Raw genomic sequence first — 20053 nt, 5'->3', positions numbered from 1 at the left:
ATCAGCTCCCTGGTAACCTCTTCCTCTCTAGTGGTCCTCATCCATCAGCTGGTCATCAAAACGCAGCCATTCTATCGCCTTCAGTGGGACGCCAGGAACTACTTCCTTCACTTTATAGTTTAGTAACCTTTACAGCCATCATTACTCACTTTCATGAGATTCTTTCTCATATCTTTATGTCTAACATTATATCTTCCTTTCATTTTCATTCTCTTCCTCCTCCTCGTACCCATTTTCTTCGATGTCTGTGTGTGTCTGTTACTTTGTTTTTCTTCATTCTCATAAATCTCGTCTGATAGAATCCTAACTACTTTTTAACTTACCAATCAAGCATGACGAAACATCCAAGGAACTTACCGGACCATACGCCCCCCAGTGTGTGTCTCTTGAGTTTCCTAGCCTCCGGTGACTCAAGGAGTTGCCAGGGCTTCCACCATAACTCTTCATGCCTCCGTTCCAGGAGTTCCCGTTTTCTTGAATCCCAGAGCTATATTTCACAACACTTGCTCTAACTCTATAAATATCGCTTAACTCTTGACTCAAACCCTTCTCCAACATCAGAGCTAACCTAAACTTAATAGATAATTCTTTAATCTAGCTCTTAATCACCCCTCGATTATCGGCTGCAAGACATCTTTTAATCCCTACTCAACCTGACGCAACACAGTACAACCATTAAGGCCATCATACCCAAGGGTCGTACCGGTGTGCACACACACACGTCATACAGTTGTGCTCCAGGGTTTACCATGATGCCATGGATACAATTCCTTGGTTTCAAGTTTTCGTAAACCTTACTTGATTTCACTGCAACCAGATATTGGCAGGAAAGCAGACTATATATATATATATATATATATATATATATATATATATATATATATATATATATATATATATATATATTGGAAAGGATCACAATTTTGCGCGTGATCAAGTATATTCCTATGAGTCCACGGGGAAAATGAATCACTTTAAGTTCCCAAGTGCACTTTCGTGTAAAAATCACATGATGAGGAGAGACACAAGAGAGAAATATAAGTCAGTTGAAATACAACGAAGATACGTATCTAGGACGCCATATGGTAAACATGCGATTTCCAAGACAGACAACGAGCGTATCATAAACTCATTTTACAAATTTTATCAACAATAAAGTTATCTAATTTGTATAGACCATCACTAATATTAAGATTATAATTCTTTGTGTATTTGATAATAGAAGATTCAATGATATTTCTCGTGGTAATAGAGTTAGAGTTAATAACTGAGATGGCATTACTCCAGTCAATTTTTGAAACAAAATTACTAAAGAATATTTTACCTTCTAATGCAATTTGGTTTAGGTACGTAGATGATGTTCTTTGAGTTTGGCCAACAAATGAAAATTTACAAATACTTTTCCTCTTACTTAACAATTTAGTACCTTCCATCAAATTTACTGTAGAAAATGAAAACAATGGTATGTTACTATTTTTAGATTGCATGATCCATAGGTCAAGAAACAAGTTTAAGTTTACCATATACAGAAAACCTACCAATGTATGCTCATATATCCATTATTACTCATCTCAACATGACAGAGTTAAATTATCAGCATTTCAGTCTATGTTCCTTAGGGCATTACGTATTTGCAGTCCAGAGTATATTGATGATGAGTTTGAGAAGATATATTCTATTGGATCTAAGTTAAAGAACCCTAGATCTTTCATTGATAAATCCCTTAAGTTAGCAAAGAAATTATCTTATAGAGTTGAGCCCAAACCTCCCATTGACACCAAGAATCTTTTATAGTTCTCCCTTTTAATAATAATTTTTCTTTACTTCGCATGCTGCTTCAATCCTTTAATGTGAATGTTATCTTCAGCAACAATAATACTATAAACAATATCTTAACCAGGAATTAACCAGAAAATTCTCCTGGGTGCATCTATAAAGTGTCATGTAGAAATTGTGATAAGTTTCATGTTGGGCAGACTGGTAAGGATCTTTCTGTTAGACTTAAGCAACATAAATATAGTATAAGAACGGGACAAGAATCAGATGCCTTGTTTAATCACGTTAAAAACTATGATCATTGTATTGACTAGAGTAATGCCATCACAGTTATTAACTCTTAACTCTATTACCATGAGAAACAATTGAATCCTCTATTATCAAATAAATAAAGAATTATAATCTTAATATTAGTGATGGTCTATACATATTAGATAACTTTATTGTTGGTAAAATTTGTAAAATGATAATTTTATGATACGCTCGTTGTCCGTCTCGGAAAATCGCATGTTTACCACATGGCGTCCTAGCTACGTCTCTTCGTTGTATATCAACTGACTGTTATATTTCTCTCTTGTGTCTCCCCTGATCATGTGATTATTACACGAAAGTGCACTTGGGAACTTATTGTGTTTCATTTTCCCCGTGGACTCATAGGAATATATATATATATATATATATATATATATATATATATATATATATATATATATATATATATATATATATATATATATATATTTTTTTTTTTTCTTTTTTTTTTTGCTTTGTCGCTGTCTCCCGCGTTTGCGAGGTAGCGCACGGAAACAGACGAAAGAAATGGCACAACCCAACCCCATACACATGTATATACATACGTCCACACACGCAAATATACATACCTACACAGCTTTCCATGGTTTACCCCAGACGCTTCACATGCCCTGATTCAATCCACTGACAGCACGTCAACCCCGGTATACCACATCGATCCAATTCACTCTATTCCTTGCCCTCCTTTCACCCTCCTGCATGTTCAGGCCCCGATCACACAAAATCTTTTTCACTCCATCTTTCCACCTCCAATTTGGTCTCCCACTTCTCGTTCCCTCCACCTCCGACACATATATCCTCTTGGTCAATCTTTCCTCACTCATTCTCTCCATGTGCCCAAACCATTTCAAAACACCCTCTTCTGCTCTCTCAACCACGCTCTTTTTATTTCCACACATCTCTCTTACCCTTACGTTACTTACTCCATCAAACCACCTCACACCACACATCGTCCTCAAACATCTCATTTCCAGCACATCCATCCTCCTGCGCACAACTCTATCCATAGCCCACGCCTCACAACCATACAACATTGTTGGAACCACTATTCCTTCAAACATACCCATTTTTGCTTTCCGAGATAATGTTCTCGACTTCCACACATTCTTCAAGGCTCCCAGGATTTTCGCCCCCTTCCCCACCCTATGATCCACTTCCGCTTCCATGGTTCCATCCGCTGCCAGATCCACTCCCAGATATCTAAAACACTTTACTTCCTCCAGTTTTTCTCCATTCAAACTTACCTCCCAATTGACTTGACCCTCAACCCTACTGTACCTAATAACCTTGCTCTTATTCACATTTACTCTTAACTTTCTTCTTTCACACACTTTACCAAACTCAGTCACCAGCTTCTGCAGTTTCTCACATGAATCAGCCACCAGCGCTGTATCATCAGCGAACAACAACTGACTCACTTCCCAAGCTCTCTCATCCCCAACAGACTTCATACTTGCCCCTCTTTCCAAAGCTCTATATATATATATATATATATATATATATATATATATATATATATATATATATATATATATATTTATATATATATATATATAATCTTTCTTTCATACTATCCGCCATTTTCCGCATTACCGAGGTAGTGTTAAGAACAGATGACTGAGCCTTTGAGGGAATATCCTCACCTGGCCCCCTTCTCTGTTCCTTCTTTTGGAAAAAAAAAAAAAAAACGAGAGGGGAGGATTTCCAGCCCCCGGCTCCCTTCCCTTTTAGTCGCCTTCTACGACATGCAGAGAATACGTGGGAATTATTCTTTCTCCCCTATCCCCAGGGATAATATATATATTGGGGAAGAGCAGTGTGGTTTCAGAAGTGGTAGAGGATATGTGGATCAGGTGCTTACTTTGAAGAATGTGTGTGAGAAATACTTAGAAAAGCAAATGGATTTGTATGTAGCATTTATGGATCTGGAGAAGCCATATGATAAGAGTTGATAGAGATGGTCTGTGGAAGATGGTCTGTTAAGAATGTATGGTGTGGGAGACAAGTTGTTAGAAGCATTGAAAAATTTTTATCGAGGATGTAAGGCATGTGTACGTGTAGGAAGAGAGGAAAGTGATTGGTTCTCAGCGAATGTTGGTTTGCGGCAGGGGTTCGTGATGTCTCCATGGTTGTTTAATTTGTTTATGGATGGGATTGTTAGGGAGGTGAATGCAAGAGTTTTGAAAAGAGGGGCAAGTATGCAGTCTGTTGTGGATGAGAGAGCTTGGGAGGTGAGTCAGTTGTTGTTCGCTGATGGTACAGCGCTGGTGGCTGATTCGGGTGAGAAACTGAAGAAGCTGGTGAGTGAGTTTGGTAAAGTGTGTGAAAGAAGAGAGCTGAGAGTAAATGTGAATAAGAGCATGGTAAAGTGTGTGAAAGAAGAGAGCTGAGAGTAAATGTGAATAAGAGCAAGATTATTAGGTACAGTAGGGTTGAGGGACAAGTCAATTGGGAGGTAAGTTTGAATGGAGAAAAACTGGAGGAAGTGAAGTGCTTTAGATATCTGGGAGTGGATTTGGCAGCGGATGGAACCATGGAAGCGGAAGTGAATCATAGGGTGGGGGAGGGGGTGAAAGTTCTGGGAGCGTTGAAGAATGTGTGGAAGTCGAGAACGTTATCTTGGAAAGCAAAAATGGGTATGTTTGAAGGAATAGTGGTTCCAACAATGATATATGGTTGCGAGGCGTGGGCTATAGATAGAGTTGTGCGGAGGAGGGTGGATGTGCTGGAAATGAGATGTTTGAGGACAATATGTGGTGTGAGGTGGTTTAATCGAGTAAGTAATGAGAGTGTGGTTGAGAGAGCAGAAGAGTGTGTTTTGAAATGGTCTGGTCACATGGAGAGAATGAGTGAGGAAAGATCGAACAAGAGGATATATGTGTCAGACGTGGAGGGAACGAGGAGAAGTGGGAGATCAAATTGGAGGTGGAAAGATGGAGTGAAAAAGATTTTGAGTGATCGGGGCCTGAACATGCAGGAGGGTGAAAGGCGTGCAAGGAATAGAGTGAATTGGAACGATGTGGTATACCGGGGTCGACGTGCTGTCAATGGATTGAACCAGGGCATGTGAAACGTCTGGGGTAAACCATAGAAAGTTCTGTGGGGCCTGGATGTGGAAAGGGAGCTGTGGTTTCGGTGCATTGAACATGACAGCTAGAGACTGAGTGTGAACGAATGTGGCCCTTGTCTTTTCCTAGCGGTACCTCGCGAACATGCGGGGTTGTTATTTCATGTGTGGCGGGGTGGCGACAGAAATGAATAAGGCCAGATAGTATGAATTATGTATATGTGTGTATAGATGTATATTTCTGTGTGTGTATATATATGTATATGTATGTATATGTTGAGATGTACAGGTATGTATATGTGCGTGTGTGGACGTGGACGTATACACATGTGTATGTGGGTCTGTTGGGCCATTCTTTCGTCTGTTTCCTTGCGCTACCTCGCTAACGCGGGAGACAGCGACAAAGTATAATAAATAAATAAATAATATATATATATATATATATATATATATATATATATATATATATATATATATATTATTTTATATTTATTTTGCTTTGTCGCTGTCTCCCGCGTTTGCGAGGTAGCGCAAGGAAACAGACGAAAGAAATGGCCCAACCCACCCCCATACACATGTATATACATACACGTCCACACACGCAAATATACATACCTATACATCTCAATGTACACATATATATACACCCACAGACACATACATATATAGCCATGCACACAATTTACACTGTCTGCCTTTATTCATTCCCATCGCCACCTCGCCACACACACACACACACACACACACACACATATATATATATATATATATATATATATATATATATATATATATATATATATATATATATATATATATAATCCCTGGGGATAGGGGAGAAAGAATACTTCCCACGTATTCCCTGCGTGTCGTAGAAGGCTACTAAAAGGGAAGGGAGCGAGGGGCTGGAAATCCTCCCCTCTCGTTTTTTTTTTTTTAATTTTCCAAAAGAAGGAACTGAGAAGGGGGCCAGGTGAGGATATTCCCTCAAAGGTCCAGTCCTCTGTTCTTAACGCTACCTCGCTATCACGGGAAATGGCGAATAGTGTGAAAGAAAGAATATATATATATATATATATATATATATATATATATATATATATATATATATATATATATATATATATACTATCCCTGGGGATAGGGGAGAAAGAATAATTCCCACGTATTCTCTGCGTGTAGTACATGGCGACTAAAGGGAAAGTGATCGGGGGGCTGGAAATCCTCCCCTCCCATTTTTTAGTTTTCCAAAAAAAAGGGAACAAAGAACGGGGTCAAGTGAAGATATTCCCTCTAAGGCTCAGTCCTCCGTTCTCAACGCAACCTCGCAAATGCGGGACAGGGCGAATATGTAGGAAAAATATATATATATGGAATTTATTAAAAAAGGGGGTGACTGTATTGTTGACTGGTTGGTAAGGTTATTTAATGTATGTATGACTCATGGTGAGGTGCCTGAGGATTGGCGGAATGCGTGCATAGTGCCATTGTACAAAGGAAAAGGGGATAAGAGTGAGTGGTCAAATTACAGAGGTATAAGTTTGTTGAGTATTCCTGGTAAATTATATGGGAGGGTATTGATTGAGAGGGTGAAGGCATGTACAGAGCATCAGATTGGGGAAGAGCAGTGTGGTTTCAGAAGTGGTAGAGGATGTGTGGATCAGGTGTTTGCTTTGAAGAATGTATGTGAGAAATACTTAGAAAAGCAAATGGATTTGTATGTAGCATTTATGGATCTGGAGAAGGCATATGATAAGAGTTGATAGAGATGCTCTGTGGAAGGTATTAAGAATATATGGTGTGGGAGGCAAGTTGTTAGAAGCAGTGAAAAGTTTTTATCGAGGATGTAAGGCATGTGTACGTGTAGGAAGAGAGGAAAGTGATTGGTTCTCAGTGAATGTAGGTTTGCGGCAGGGGTGTGTGATGTCTCCATGGTTGTTTAATTTGTTTATGGATGGGGTTGTTAGGGAGTTGAATGCAAGAGTTTTGGAAAGAGGGGCAAGTATGAAGTCTGTTGGGGATGAGAGAGCTTGGGAAGTGGGTCAGTTGTTGTTCGCTGATGATACAGCGCTGGTGGCTGATTCATGTGAGAAACTGCAGAAGCTGGTGACTGAGTTTGGTAAAGTGTGTGAAAGAAGAAAGTTAAGAGTAAATGTGAATAAGAGCAAGGTTATTAGGTACAGTAGGGTTGAGGGTCAAGTCAATTGGGAGGTGAGTTTGAATGGAGAAAAACTGGAGGAAGTGAAGTGTTTTAGATATCTGGGAGTGGATCTGGCAGCGGATGGAACCATGGAAGCGGAAGTGGATCATAGGGTGGGGGAGGGGGCGAAAATTCTGGGAGCCTTGAAGAATGTGTGGAAGTCGAGAACATTATCTCGGAAAGCAAAAATGGGTATGTTTGAAGGAATAGTGGTTCCAACAATGTTGTATGGTTGCGAGGCGTGGGCTATGGATAGAGTTGTGCGCAAGAGGATGGATGTGCTGGAAATGAGATGTTTGAGGACAATGTGTGGTGTGAGGTGGTTTGATCGAGTAAGTAACGTAAGGGTAAGAGAGATGTGTGGAAATAAAAAGAGCGTGGTTGAGAGAGCAGAAGAGGGTGTTTTGAAATGGTTTGGGCACATGGAGAGAATGAGTGAGGAAAGATTGACCAAGAGGATATATGTCTCGGAGGTGGAGGGAACGAGGAGAAGTGGGAGACCAAATTGGAGGTGGAAAGATGGAGTGAAAAAGATTTTGTGTGATCGGGGCCTGAACATGCAGGAGGGTGAAAGGAGGGCAAGGAATAGAGTGAATTGGAGCGATGTGGTATACCGGGGTTGACGTGCTGTCAGTGGATTGAATCAAGGCATGTGAAGCGTCTGGGGTAAACCATGGAAAGCTGTGTAAGTATGTATATTTGCGTGTGTGGACGTATGTATATACATGTGTATGGGGGTGGGTTGGGCCATTTCTTTCGTCTGTTTCCTTGCGCTACCTCGCAAACGCGGGAGACAGCGGCAAAAAAAAAAAAAAAAAAAAAAAAAAAAAAAAAATATATATATATATATATATATATATATATATATATATATATATATATATATATATATATATATATATATGATCCCTGGGGATAGGGGAGAAAGAATACTTCCCACGTATTCCCTGCGTGTCGTAGAAGGCGACTAAAAGGGGAGGGAGCGGGGGGGCTGGAAATCCTCCCCTCTCATTATTTTTTTTTAATTTTCCAAAAGAAGGAACAGAGAAGGGGGCAAGGTGAGGATATTCCCTCAAAGGCCCAGTTCTCTGTTCTTAACGCTACCTCGCTAACGCGGGAAATGGCGAATAGTTTGAAAGAAAAGAAAGAATATATATATATATATATGAACAAAGTGCATATGAAGGCGCACTTTCATAGAACATACAAACCTTCAACAGCCAGGATCGAACCCGGGACCCCTGAGTGACAGGCGGGAGCGGTACCGCTCGGCTATGATCGGCCCTAATAGGGTAATGACTATCGATTACTATGTACTCAAACACCTTTCGTCTCACGTTGGTGAGCAACGGGGTCTAGACCGGTCATTTCCCAACAGGCTCACACAAACAGCAGATAGCATTTTACCGAACCTAACTGTACAACACAGAGGTATATGAATACGAACAGAGTGCATATGAACACACTTACATATAAGCACTGCTAATTCTATTTCTTTTCCTGCAATAATCTACGTGTTCTCTGACAATATACATGAAACTAACCACAAACAAGTATTAACTACTTTTTTCTATTTTGTCCAGCATATCTGTAAGTACTTTGCCCCTGGCTGACGTGCCCTTGCAGCGTATATCAAGAGCCTTATAAGTACCTGTAGTTACTTGCTCTTAGCGCGTATCTCGAGAGCCTTACAAGTGAATGCTTCTTGTTGACTTACTCCTGGAGTGTGTATCTTGAGAGCCCTACAAATGAGTGGGCGCCTATCGAGCATATCACAACCAGATATCGTCTGTAACTCTCCTGTGTGGCCGTGGCAGCCAAACGGAGGGAACTAATAGTTGCAGCACTGGCGATGTACACACACCCGTAAGTCTTGTTAACTGAGAGCAGAGTCGATGATGTATACTAAGCTGCCTGGTTGGTTTATATCAGAGTCGTTGATGCATACCATGCTGCCTGGTTGGTTTATATCAGAGTCGTTGATGTATACCCATGCTGCCTGGTTGGTTTATATCAGAGTCGTTGATGCATACCATGTTGCCTGGTTGGTTTATATCAGAGTCGTTGATGCATACCATGTTGCCTGGTTGGTTTATATTAAAATCGTTGATGTACACCATGCTGTCTGGTTGGTTTACATTAGAGTCGTTGATACATATCATGCTGCATAGTTGGTTTATATCAAAGTCGTTGATGTACTCCATGCTGCCTAGTTGGTTTATATCAGAGCCGGTCCTAGCCTTTTGGAGTCGTAAGCTGGGCCACTCTACCCTTCAAACTCCCCCATTAAATCAAGGGGGCCCCGGGGCATGCGTCAGAAAATATAAAAATTGGGACAGCATTTCCAGCTTTCTGAAGGCTGTCATATAATTGTCAGGAATAGGGTGCCCTTTATCGACGGAGGCCCTACTCTCTGAGCGTACACAGCGTACAGGAAGGGTCAGCCCTGATTCATACACGTCTGTAATATATAGTTTAATATATATGTACAATCACCACGGTGAAGTGAAGGGTCTGGATGTGGATAGGGAGCTGTGGTTTCGGGGCATTACAAGTGACATTTAGAGACTGAGCGTGAACGAATGTGGCCTTTTTTGTCAGTTTTCCTCGCTGAAGCGGGGTAGCGATGCTGTTTCCTGTGGGACGGGGTTACGAGAGAAATGGATAAAGGCAAGCAAGTATGAATATGTACATGTATATGTATGTATATGTCTGTTATGTGCATGTATATGTGTGTATATGTTGATATGCATACGTATGTATAAAGAAAGGTGAGAGGCATGCAAGGAATAGAGTGAACTGGAACGATGGGGTATACCGGGGTCATCGTGCTGTCAATGGACTGAGCCAGGGCATGAGAAACGTCTGGGGTAAAACATGGAAAGGCCTGTGGGGCATGGGTGTGGAAATGGAGCTGTGGATTCGGTGCATTACACATGACAGCTAGAGATTGAGTGTGAATGAATGTGGCCTTTTTAACAAGAGGATATATATATATATATATATATATATATATATATATATATATATATATATATATATATATATATATATATACAAGAGGTGAAAAAGAGGGCAAATGAGAGTTGGGGTGAGAGAGTATCATTAAATTTTAGGGAGAATAAAAAGATGTTTTGGAAGGAGGTAAATAAAGTGTGTAAGACAAGGGAACAAATGGGAACATCAGTGAAGGGGGATAATGGGGAGGTGATAACAAGAAGTGGTGATGTGAGAAGGAGATGGAGTGAGTATTTTGAAGGTTTGTTGAATGTGTCTGATGATAGAGTGGCAGATATAGGGTGTTTTGGTCGAGGTGGTGTGCAAAGTAAGAGGGTTAGGGAAAATGATTTGGTAAACAGGGAAGAGATAGTAAAAGCTTTGCGGAAGATGAAAGCCGCCAAGGCAGCGGGTTTGGATGGTTTTGAAGTGGAATTTATTAAAAAAGGCGTTGACTGTATTATTGACTGGTTGGTAAGGTTATTTAATGTATGTATGGCTCATGGTGAGGTGCCTGAGGATTGGCGGAATGCTTGCATAGTGCCATTGTACAAAGGCAAAGGGGATAAAAGTGAGTGGTCAAATTACAAAGCTATAAGTTTGTTGAGTATTCCTGGGAAATTATACGGGAGGGTAATGATTGAAAGGGTGAAGGCATATACAGAGCATCAGATTGGGAAGACCAGTGTGGTTTCAGAAGTGGTAGAGGATGTATGGATCAGGTGTTTGCATTGAAGAATGTATGTGAGAAATACTTGGAAAAGCAAATGGATTTGTATGTAGCATTTATGGATCTGGAGAAGGCATATGATAGAGTTGACAGAGATGCTCTGTGGAAGGTATTAAGAATATATGGTGTGGGAGGCAAGGTGTTTGAAGCAGTGAAAAGTCTTTATCGAGGATGTAAGGCATGTGTACGCGTAGGAAGAGAGGAAAGTGATTGGTTCTCAGTGAATGTAGGTTTGCGGCAGGGGTGCATGATGTCTCCATGGTTGTTTAATTTATTTATGGATGGGGTTGTTAGGGAGGTGAATGCAAGAGTTTTGGAAAGAGGAGCAAGAATGCAGTCTGTTGTGACTGAGAGAGCTTGGGAAGTGAGTCAGTTGTTCGCTGATGATACAACACTGGTGGCTGATTCAGGTGAGAAACTGCAGAAGTTGGTGACTTTGTTTGGTAAAGTGTGTGAAAGAAGAAAGCTGAGAGTTAATGTGAATAAGAGCAAGGTTATTAGGTACAGTAGGGTTGAGGGGCAAGTCAATTGGGAGGTAAGTTTGAATGGAGAAAAACTGGAGGAAGTGAAGTGTTTTAGATATCTGGGAGCAGATTTGGCAGTGGATGGAACCATGGAAGCGGAAGTGAATCATAGGGTGGGGGAGGGGGCGAAAGTTCTGGGAGCGTTGAAAAATGTGTGGAAGTCGAGAACGTTATCTTGGAAAGCAAAAATGGGTATATTTGAAGGAATAATGGTTCCAACAACGTTATATGGTTGCGAGACGTAGGCTATAGAGTTGTGCGGAGGAGGGTGGATGTGCTGGAAATGAGATGTTTGAGGACAATATATGATGTGAGGTGGTTTGATCGAGTAAGTAATGAAAGGGTAAGAGAGATGTGTGGTAATAAAAAGAGTGTGGTTGAGAGAGCAGAAGAGGGTGTTTTGAAATGGTTTGGTTACATGGGGAGAATGAGTGTGGAAAGATTGACAAAGAGGATATATGTGTCAGAGGTGGAGGGAACGAGGAGAAGTGGGAGACAAAATTGGAGGTGCAAGGATGGAGTGAAGAAGATTTTGAGTGATCGCGCACCACCTCGACCAAAACACCCTATATCTGCCACTCTATCATTAAAACACTCAAAACACCCTATATCTGCCACTCTATCATCAAACACATTCAACAGACCTTCAAAATACTCACTCCATCTCCTCATTTCACCACTTACAATCATGTCCTATTGACAACTCGTCGACCACAGTATACCACATTGCTCTAATTCACTCTCCTCTATCCTGTGCATGCCATTCACCTTCCTGCATGTTCAGGCTCCAATCATTCAAATCATTTTCACTCCATCCTTCCATTTTCATTTTGATTTCCCAGTTCCTGTTCCCTCCACTTCTGACACATATATCCTATGTGTCAACCTTTCCTCACTCATTCTCTCCATGTCTCCAAACCATTTCAGCACACCCTTTTCAACTCTCACGACCAAACTATTTTTTTTACCACATCTCTCTTACCCTTACATTACTTACTAGACCAAACCACCTCATACCACATATTGCCCTAAAACATTTCATTTCCATCACATCCACCCTCCTCCACTAAGCATTATCTGTAACCCATGCCTCACATTCAAATAATATTGCTGGGACTACTATTCCTTCAAACATTTTGGCACTCCAAGATATCATTCACTCTTTCCATGCGTTCTTTAGAGCTCCCAGACCCTTCACCCCTCCCCCACCCTATGACTCACTACCACTTTCATAGTTCCATTCACTCACATGTCCACTCCCAGGAATTTAAAACACTTCACTTTCTCCAATTTTTCTCCATTCAATCTCCCATCCCAACTAACCTGTCTTTCAACCCTGCAAAACCTAAAAAATTAACTCTCAACTTTCTCCTCATACACACCTTTCCATACTAAGTTACAAACTTCTACAGTTTCTCACCTGAATCTCCCTCCAGTGCTGTATCATCATCAAACAATAACTGACTCACTTCCAAGGCCCTCCCATCCATTGGCTGCAGATTTCAATTTGAGTTCTTACAAACAATATTCTTTCTCACTGCAAAATGTGACTTAAGGCCACAGTGTCAAAAACACTTATGCAATCCAAATAGTTTGCTGAGAATCTCTCATCAAGGATATCGTGCTAGGGTCCCATAAAGTGCTGCCCCCCACAGTTGCTGACTTTAACATCATGCATAATCAATCACGTCAGAGATTATCTTTAAAGACAATTAGATTACCTCAAATACCCACTTAGTGATTTCTTTGTTTTTGCCATTTATGTATTTTTTTTTTTTTTTTTTTTTTTCATACTATTCGCCATTTCCCGCGATAGCGAGGTAGCGTTAAGAACAGAGGACTGGGCCTTTGAGGGAATATCCTCACCTGGCCCCCTTCTCTGTTCCTTCTTTTGGAAAATTAAAAAAAACGAGAGGGGAGGATTTCCAGCCCCCCGCTCCCTTCCCTTTTAGTCGCCTTCTACGACACGCAGGGAATACGTGGGAAGTATTCTTTCTCCCCTATCCCCAGGGATAATGTTCATATCAACTTCAAATGCCAAAACATCCTTACACTTGGGTCTGGAAATTCAATAATGACATTGATTTAAAGTTTTTATCATGAGTCACAAAAATGAAATTTCCTTCACATAAACATACACATCTTTTGAGAGAGAGACATTCAGAATAAATAAAGCCACAATAACTTAGACCACAACAATAGCATTATTTTTCTCCTCTTATCCGATACTTAAGGGAGTACACCCATCATTTTCAGTCTTGATTAGCTTAAAGACATGATACAGTATCTTAATCCTGAGGCTTGACAGTAGAAAATTCTGACTCCTGCATGCTCACTTTTTGTGAATGAGACTGTGGCCTCTTTGATAACGTACATAGTAACTCTGAGCTTCGGAAGTTACTTCATTATCAAACTGATTGCTTCAGGTTCATCTATCTTAGGACAGGTTAAAGCTGCCTAGTAACTCTGAGCTTCGGAAGTTACTTCATTATCAAACTGATTGCTTCAGGTTCATCTATCTTAGAACAGGTTAAAGCTGCCAAGCTTAATTCCTCAGTGGATGACTTTGGTGGCCTTTTACTGAGAAGAAATGCACTCAGTCTGTTTTAACTGTTTAGTTCTCATATAACTGATGGTCCAATTATCAACAATACACCTATCAGGTATATATCTGGATATGGTTTCCATATGACAGTTGGTTTAATTATCATCAACAATAGATTAACCATGCATGTCACTGCAGCTCTGTGGCAAGCACAGAAAATAAAACTGCTTTGTTGTGGCTCCTTTTACTCAAATGGAAAACCCTTTTAACAATGAAACTGCACTATATCACATGACTGTACAGTATTTCTTATTCCCCTATCCTAATTTCCCTGTACAATTTGTGATCCTATTTCTTTTGCTAATACACACATTCAAGTCCTATCATAGCATGGCACAACAGAATTCATGATAATCAGTTTTTTGTTACACTACAAGCATAAGCTCGCACAACTCTCAACAAACCCCTATATTTCTAGAGTAAAAAAGAAATCCATTTTCAAGGCAGTAAAATGTCTAACAGACACAAGCTAAATAAACAAGACACCTAAATGGCTGAGTCAATAGCACCTGAGCAAAATATACATGATAAATTTATATACAGAATGGCTATTCACGAAAATGGTTTTTCGACTATTTGAGTTTATCATTGTAGCTGATATCTTAAAAAAAACCTACAAATTGGCCTTTAAATTTCACCCCTGCTTCCGTCTTCTACTTCTAAAATTATCTAGCTTTTCTTTCCTTTCCTCTATCTTATCTTTAAACTCTTCTTTCTTTTCTTCAACCTTTTCCCTAAATTCATCTCTCTTATCTGATACTTTTTGTACCACTTCATTTTTCTTTTCCTGATAAATTTCAACCATTTCTTCTTTTCTCTCTTGATACCTGTCTACTATCTCACCCTTTTTCTCCTGATACCTTTCAACTAATTCCTCTTTCTTTTCAATTAATTCCTCTTTTTTACCTTCATACATCTCCTTCAGTTTTTCAGATGAGGGTACAGGTTTTATGTAGCCATGTTTCCTCAAGTAGTTGATTGATAATGTTGTTCCACCTATTGTTACCGTATATCTTGCTGGCGTAGCAATTTTGTACATAGCATAAGCAATAGCGTAGTAACCGGCATTACTACTCTGTAAATGTGTCAAAATCTTCTCCCCTGCTCCAAGCTTCTCCATTATCGGAACTATATCAACACCACTTTTAGCAGCTATGAAGAAAGATCCATACCATACTATGGAGGTCACTATATGCATTTATGTATTTATCTATATTTATTTTGCTTTGTTGCTGTCAACTGCGTTAGCGAGGTAGCGCAAGGAAACAGACGAAAGAATGGCCCAACCCACCCATTTACACATGTATATACATACACGTCCACACACGCAAATATACATACCTATACATCTCAACGTATACATGTATATACACACACAGACATATACATATATACACGTGTACAAAATTCATACTGTCTGCCTTTATTCATTCCCATCGCCACCCTGCCACACATGTAATAACAACCCGCTCCCCCCTCATGTGTGCGAGGTAGTGCTAGGAAGACACCAAAGGCCCCATTCGTTCACACTCACTCTCCAGCTGTCATGTAATAATGCACCGAAACCACAGCTCCCTTTCCACATCCAGGCCCCACAGAACTTTCTATGGTTTACCCTAGACGCTTCACATACCCTGGTTCAATCCATTGACAGCACGTCAGCCCCGGTATACCACATTGTTCCAATTCACTCTATTCCTTGCACGCCTTTCACCCTCCTGCATGTTCAGGCCCCAATCACTCAAAATCTTTTTCACTCCATCTTTCCACCTCCAATTTGGTCTCCCACTTCTCGTTCCCTCCACCTCTGACACATATATCCTCTTGGACAATCTTTCATCATTCATTCTCTCCATGTGACCAAAACATTTCAAAACACCCTCTTCTGCTCTCTCAACCACACTCTTTTTATTACCACACATCTCTCTTACCCTATTATTACTTACTCGATCAAACCACCTCACACCACATACTGTCCTCAAACATCTCATTTCCAGCACATCCACCCTCCTGCGCACAATTCTATCCATAGCCCACGCCTCGCAACCATACAACATTGTTGGAGCCACTATTCCTTCAAACATACCCATTTTTGCTTTCCAAGATAATGTTCTCGACTTGCACACATTCTTCAAGGCTCCCAGAATTTTCGCCCCCTTCCCCACCCTATGATTCACTTTCGCTTCCATGGTTCCATCCGCTGCCAGATCCACTCCCAGATATCTAAAACACTTCCTCCAGTTTTTCTCCATTCAAACTTACCTCCCAATTGACTTGACCCTCAACCCTACTGTACCTAATAACCTTGCTCTTATTCACATTTACTCTCAACTTTCTTCTCTCACACACTTTACCAAACTCAGTCACCAGCTTCTGCAGTTTCTCACATGAATCAGCCACCAGCGCTGTATCATCAGCCATTATTTCGAGAATTTATGGACTTAAAACTATCTAAATATGCTGTGTAAGTAAGTATTAGGAATCATAATGCATAAATAAAGTAATATAATAATAAATACAATGATGGCTATCTAGCGTCCCATTAAATCTAAAGTTATTATTTTTTGGGTACCCTTTACAGTTTCTTCATCATCTAAAGTGTGTGCTAAGTGCCATAGAGCACAAATAAAAATATAATAATAATAACATACTATGTCTTTGATGTGCTTATGAGTTGGCAGCATGGGGCTGCTTAGCATTCCTTTAAATATGGCACTTCATTTGTGCCCTTTACAATACAGTAAACCCTCGATTTAATGGACTACTCGGGGGGGAAGGGGTGTCTGTTCATGTCAAAAGTCTGCTAAATCAAATGTAACTCATGGGCCATTTTTAATACAATATACAGTAATACAATAAGCAGTTCGCACACTTTCTTTTAACTCTATCACCTGATGAATTTTGAATTGTTAGGATTGCAAAAATACTGTATACTAACTAACTGCACAATAGCTTGAGGTAGACTGAGACCAAAACAAAGCCAGTATACACCATGCTACCAAAAACAAGTGTGATATGATATGGACATGGTGCAGCATTTGAGATTTTTTATTTTCTTTTAATTCTTAAAATTATCATTAACCAACGTATTATCATTTGCCCAGTCCATTAAATCAGAAATATGTTTAACCAGGGTCTGTTAAATCAAGGATAACTGTATGTTTATTATGAGCGTAAAGAACAAGAAAGTTCTTACACTTGAAAACTTTATGCCATCCTGCAGGCATCAGACTATAAGTAATTTATTCTAATTTTCCTTCATCTACTTTTTCCCTGCAATTACATGATGTTCTTAAGAAATATCAATGCCATGTTTGGTAACTATATGGTATTCCCTAGATGATAAGATAGCAAAAAAGGACCTGAAGGGTTAACCGAAGCTGCCCTAAACCCATCAACTAATATTCAGTTGTTTACATAATGCTGCTTCATGGTATGGAAAGCTGCTTGTCAGCTGTACTGATAATGGTAACACATGGGAATAGATGCTGAAATGATACTGCAGTCTCTATCACCTAGTACTTTGATGTGTATACTCAAGATTTACATCAACATGCTCAAGTTCATATAATCATGGGCTATACTTACTCAGACTTGAAAAACAAAGTACCTAGAGCTGTCAACCCGGTGGGTATGGCTCACCACCTGGATGATTTTCACTGATATGCAAATAGCCATTCATAAGGAGTGGCGTTCATGGCAATGGATGATAGTGATCAAACTGAATGAAGAGCATTAGCATGGACCACCTTCCATTGCAGTAGCACCAGATTTCTTTACTTCAATGCCAGTGATACAATCTTCCTAATGATCCCATTGTATGACTCTACTTAGATGTTGCATTGGGAATCGTAGATATACAGACTGGTGGTTACGCTGCACTTGTGTAAGCAATGCTTGAATTTCTCTGACATATGTGATGATCCTCAATCAGAAAGTACAAAAGAAGCCAAGCCAAAGACAAAGCAACAAGTATAAAGATCTAATACAAGTAGCTGCAGTTAAACCAGGGAATGAAAAAGGGAATCCAAAGTACTCATCCAAAATAGCCAACAGGTCACATTTTTTTTTTTTGATGAAAGCAAGGGATTTAATAATGTTCAACACCTTAAATGGTTAAACAGCCTTTATAATGTTACCTGGACTAGGTTTGAAGAAATGAAGCTCCAGTTTTGAGCAAGTATGGAAGGAATTAACTATTTTCCTGATTTTGCCCATAGACAATGGCACATTTCTCCAACTTAAAAAAAGTTAACCATTCTAGTAATCCATGAGTGAGAGATCGCTATAAGGGGCCTGCAGGGTATCCCACTCAAAGGTCGAGCTATACAACCCTAAGAAGGGGGCTGCAGTGGCATTTTCTTTGCCTAGATGATAAGCTATTACAGCTAACACATGAAAGCTCTCTACACCACCTAATAATCTTCTCATTTTTAATCTTGCTTACCATCTTAAGAGTCAAACATTGTGGCAACAGATTTCTGGTATATCATCAGCTGAAGACAGTGGTCATTTAGATAAAGCCTCCACTTTCTTCATGCCTCTACTATCACATAAGCCTCCTTCTCAACATAGGAATGTCTCTGCTTGCAGGCAGAGAGGATTCTCAAAAGAAAGCAACAGGACAACTTCACTGAATCAATGAAGCAACAGCTTTGAAGCATTGGTTTCCAAGACAAATCATACAAACAGATCTGCAGTCGTAACAACAGTTAGTAATATACCATTTCAAACCCTCAAATGCTTTTGTTGCAGTGGGGGATAGGGGAAAGCTCCTTGTCAGAGAGTATTTAGTATTTAGTAATCTACTGGCTATCATAATAGGCAAAAAATCCCACTGCATGAGAAAAAAGGAGAGATAGGTAGAATGTTTGAGGAAAGAGACCTGGATGTTTTGGCTCTGACTGAAACAAAGCTCAAAGGTAAAGGGGAAGAGTGGTTTGGGAATGTTTTGGGAGTAAAGTCAGGGGTTGGTGAGAGAACAAGAGCAAGGGAAGGAGTAGCACTACTCCTGAAACAGGAGTGGTAGGAGTATGTGATAGAGTGTATGAAAGTAAGCTCTAGACTGATAAAACTGAAAGTTAATGGAGAGAGATGGGTGATTATTGGTGCATATGCACATGGGCATGAGAAGAAAGATCATGAGAGGCAAGTGTTTTGGGAGCAGCTGAGTGAGTGTGTTAGCAGTTTTGATGCACGAGACCGGGTTACAGTAATGGGTGATTTGAATGCAAAGGTGATTAATGTAGCAGTTCAGGGAATAATTGGTGTACATGGGGTGTTCAGTGTTGTAAATGGAAATAGTGAAGAGCATGTAGATTTATGTGCTGAAAAAGGACTGGTGATTGGGAATACATGGTTTAAAAAGAGAGATATGCATAAGTATACGTATGTAAGTAGGAGAGATGGCCAGAGAGCGTTATTGGATTACGTGTTAATTGATAGGCGCGTGAAAGAGAGACTTTTGGATGTTAATGTGCTGGAGGTGCAGCTGGAGGGATGTCTGATCATTATCTTGTGGAGGCGAAGGTGACGATTTGTAGAGGTTTTCAGAAAAGAAGAGAGAATGTTGGGGTGAACAGAGTGGTGAGAGTAAGTGAGCTTAGGAAGGAGACTTGTGTGAGGAAGTACCAGGAGGGACTGAGAACAGAATGGGAAAAGGTGAGAACAAAGGATGTAAGGAGAGTGGGGGAGGAATGGGGTGTATTTGCGGTAGCAGTGATGGCTTGTGCAAAAGATGCTCGTGTCATGAGAAGCATGGGAGGTGGGCAGATTAGAAAGAGTAGTGAGTGGTGGGATGAAGAAGTAAGATTATTAGTGAAAGAGAAAAGAGAGGCATTTG

General features: G+C 40.1%; 2 protein-coding genes across 4 annotated transcripts in view; both read right to left on the bottom strand.

Moving 5' to 3' along the window:
- Positions 1-20053, bottom strand: part of mri (BTB/POZ domain-containing protein mrityu) — a 550707-nt gene that overhangs the window by 519281 nt on the left and 11373 nt on the right. The window lies entirely within an intron of this gene.
- LOC139750101 (uncharacterized protein C18orf19 homolog A-like) lies at positions 13685-15424 on the bottom strand. The gene has a single exon (XM_071664441.1). The coding sequence runs from the start codon at positions 15407-15409 to the stop codon at positions 14846-14848; it is 564 nt and encodes a 187-aa protein (XP_071520542.1). The 5' UTR covers positions 15410-15424; the 3' UTR covers positions 13685-14845.

Source organism: Panulirus ornatus, chromosome 9, assembly GCF_036320965.1.
Source record: "Panulirus ornatus isolate Po-2019 chromosome 9, ASM3632096v1, whole genome shotgun sequence".
NCBI lineage: Eukaryota > Metazoa > Arthropoda > Malacostraca > Decapoda > Palinuridae > Panulirus > Panulirus ornatus.
Note: the sequence above shows the minus strand (reverse complement) of the source record. Positions and strands in the feature narration are given on the sequence as shown.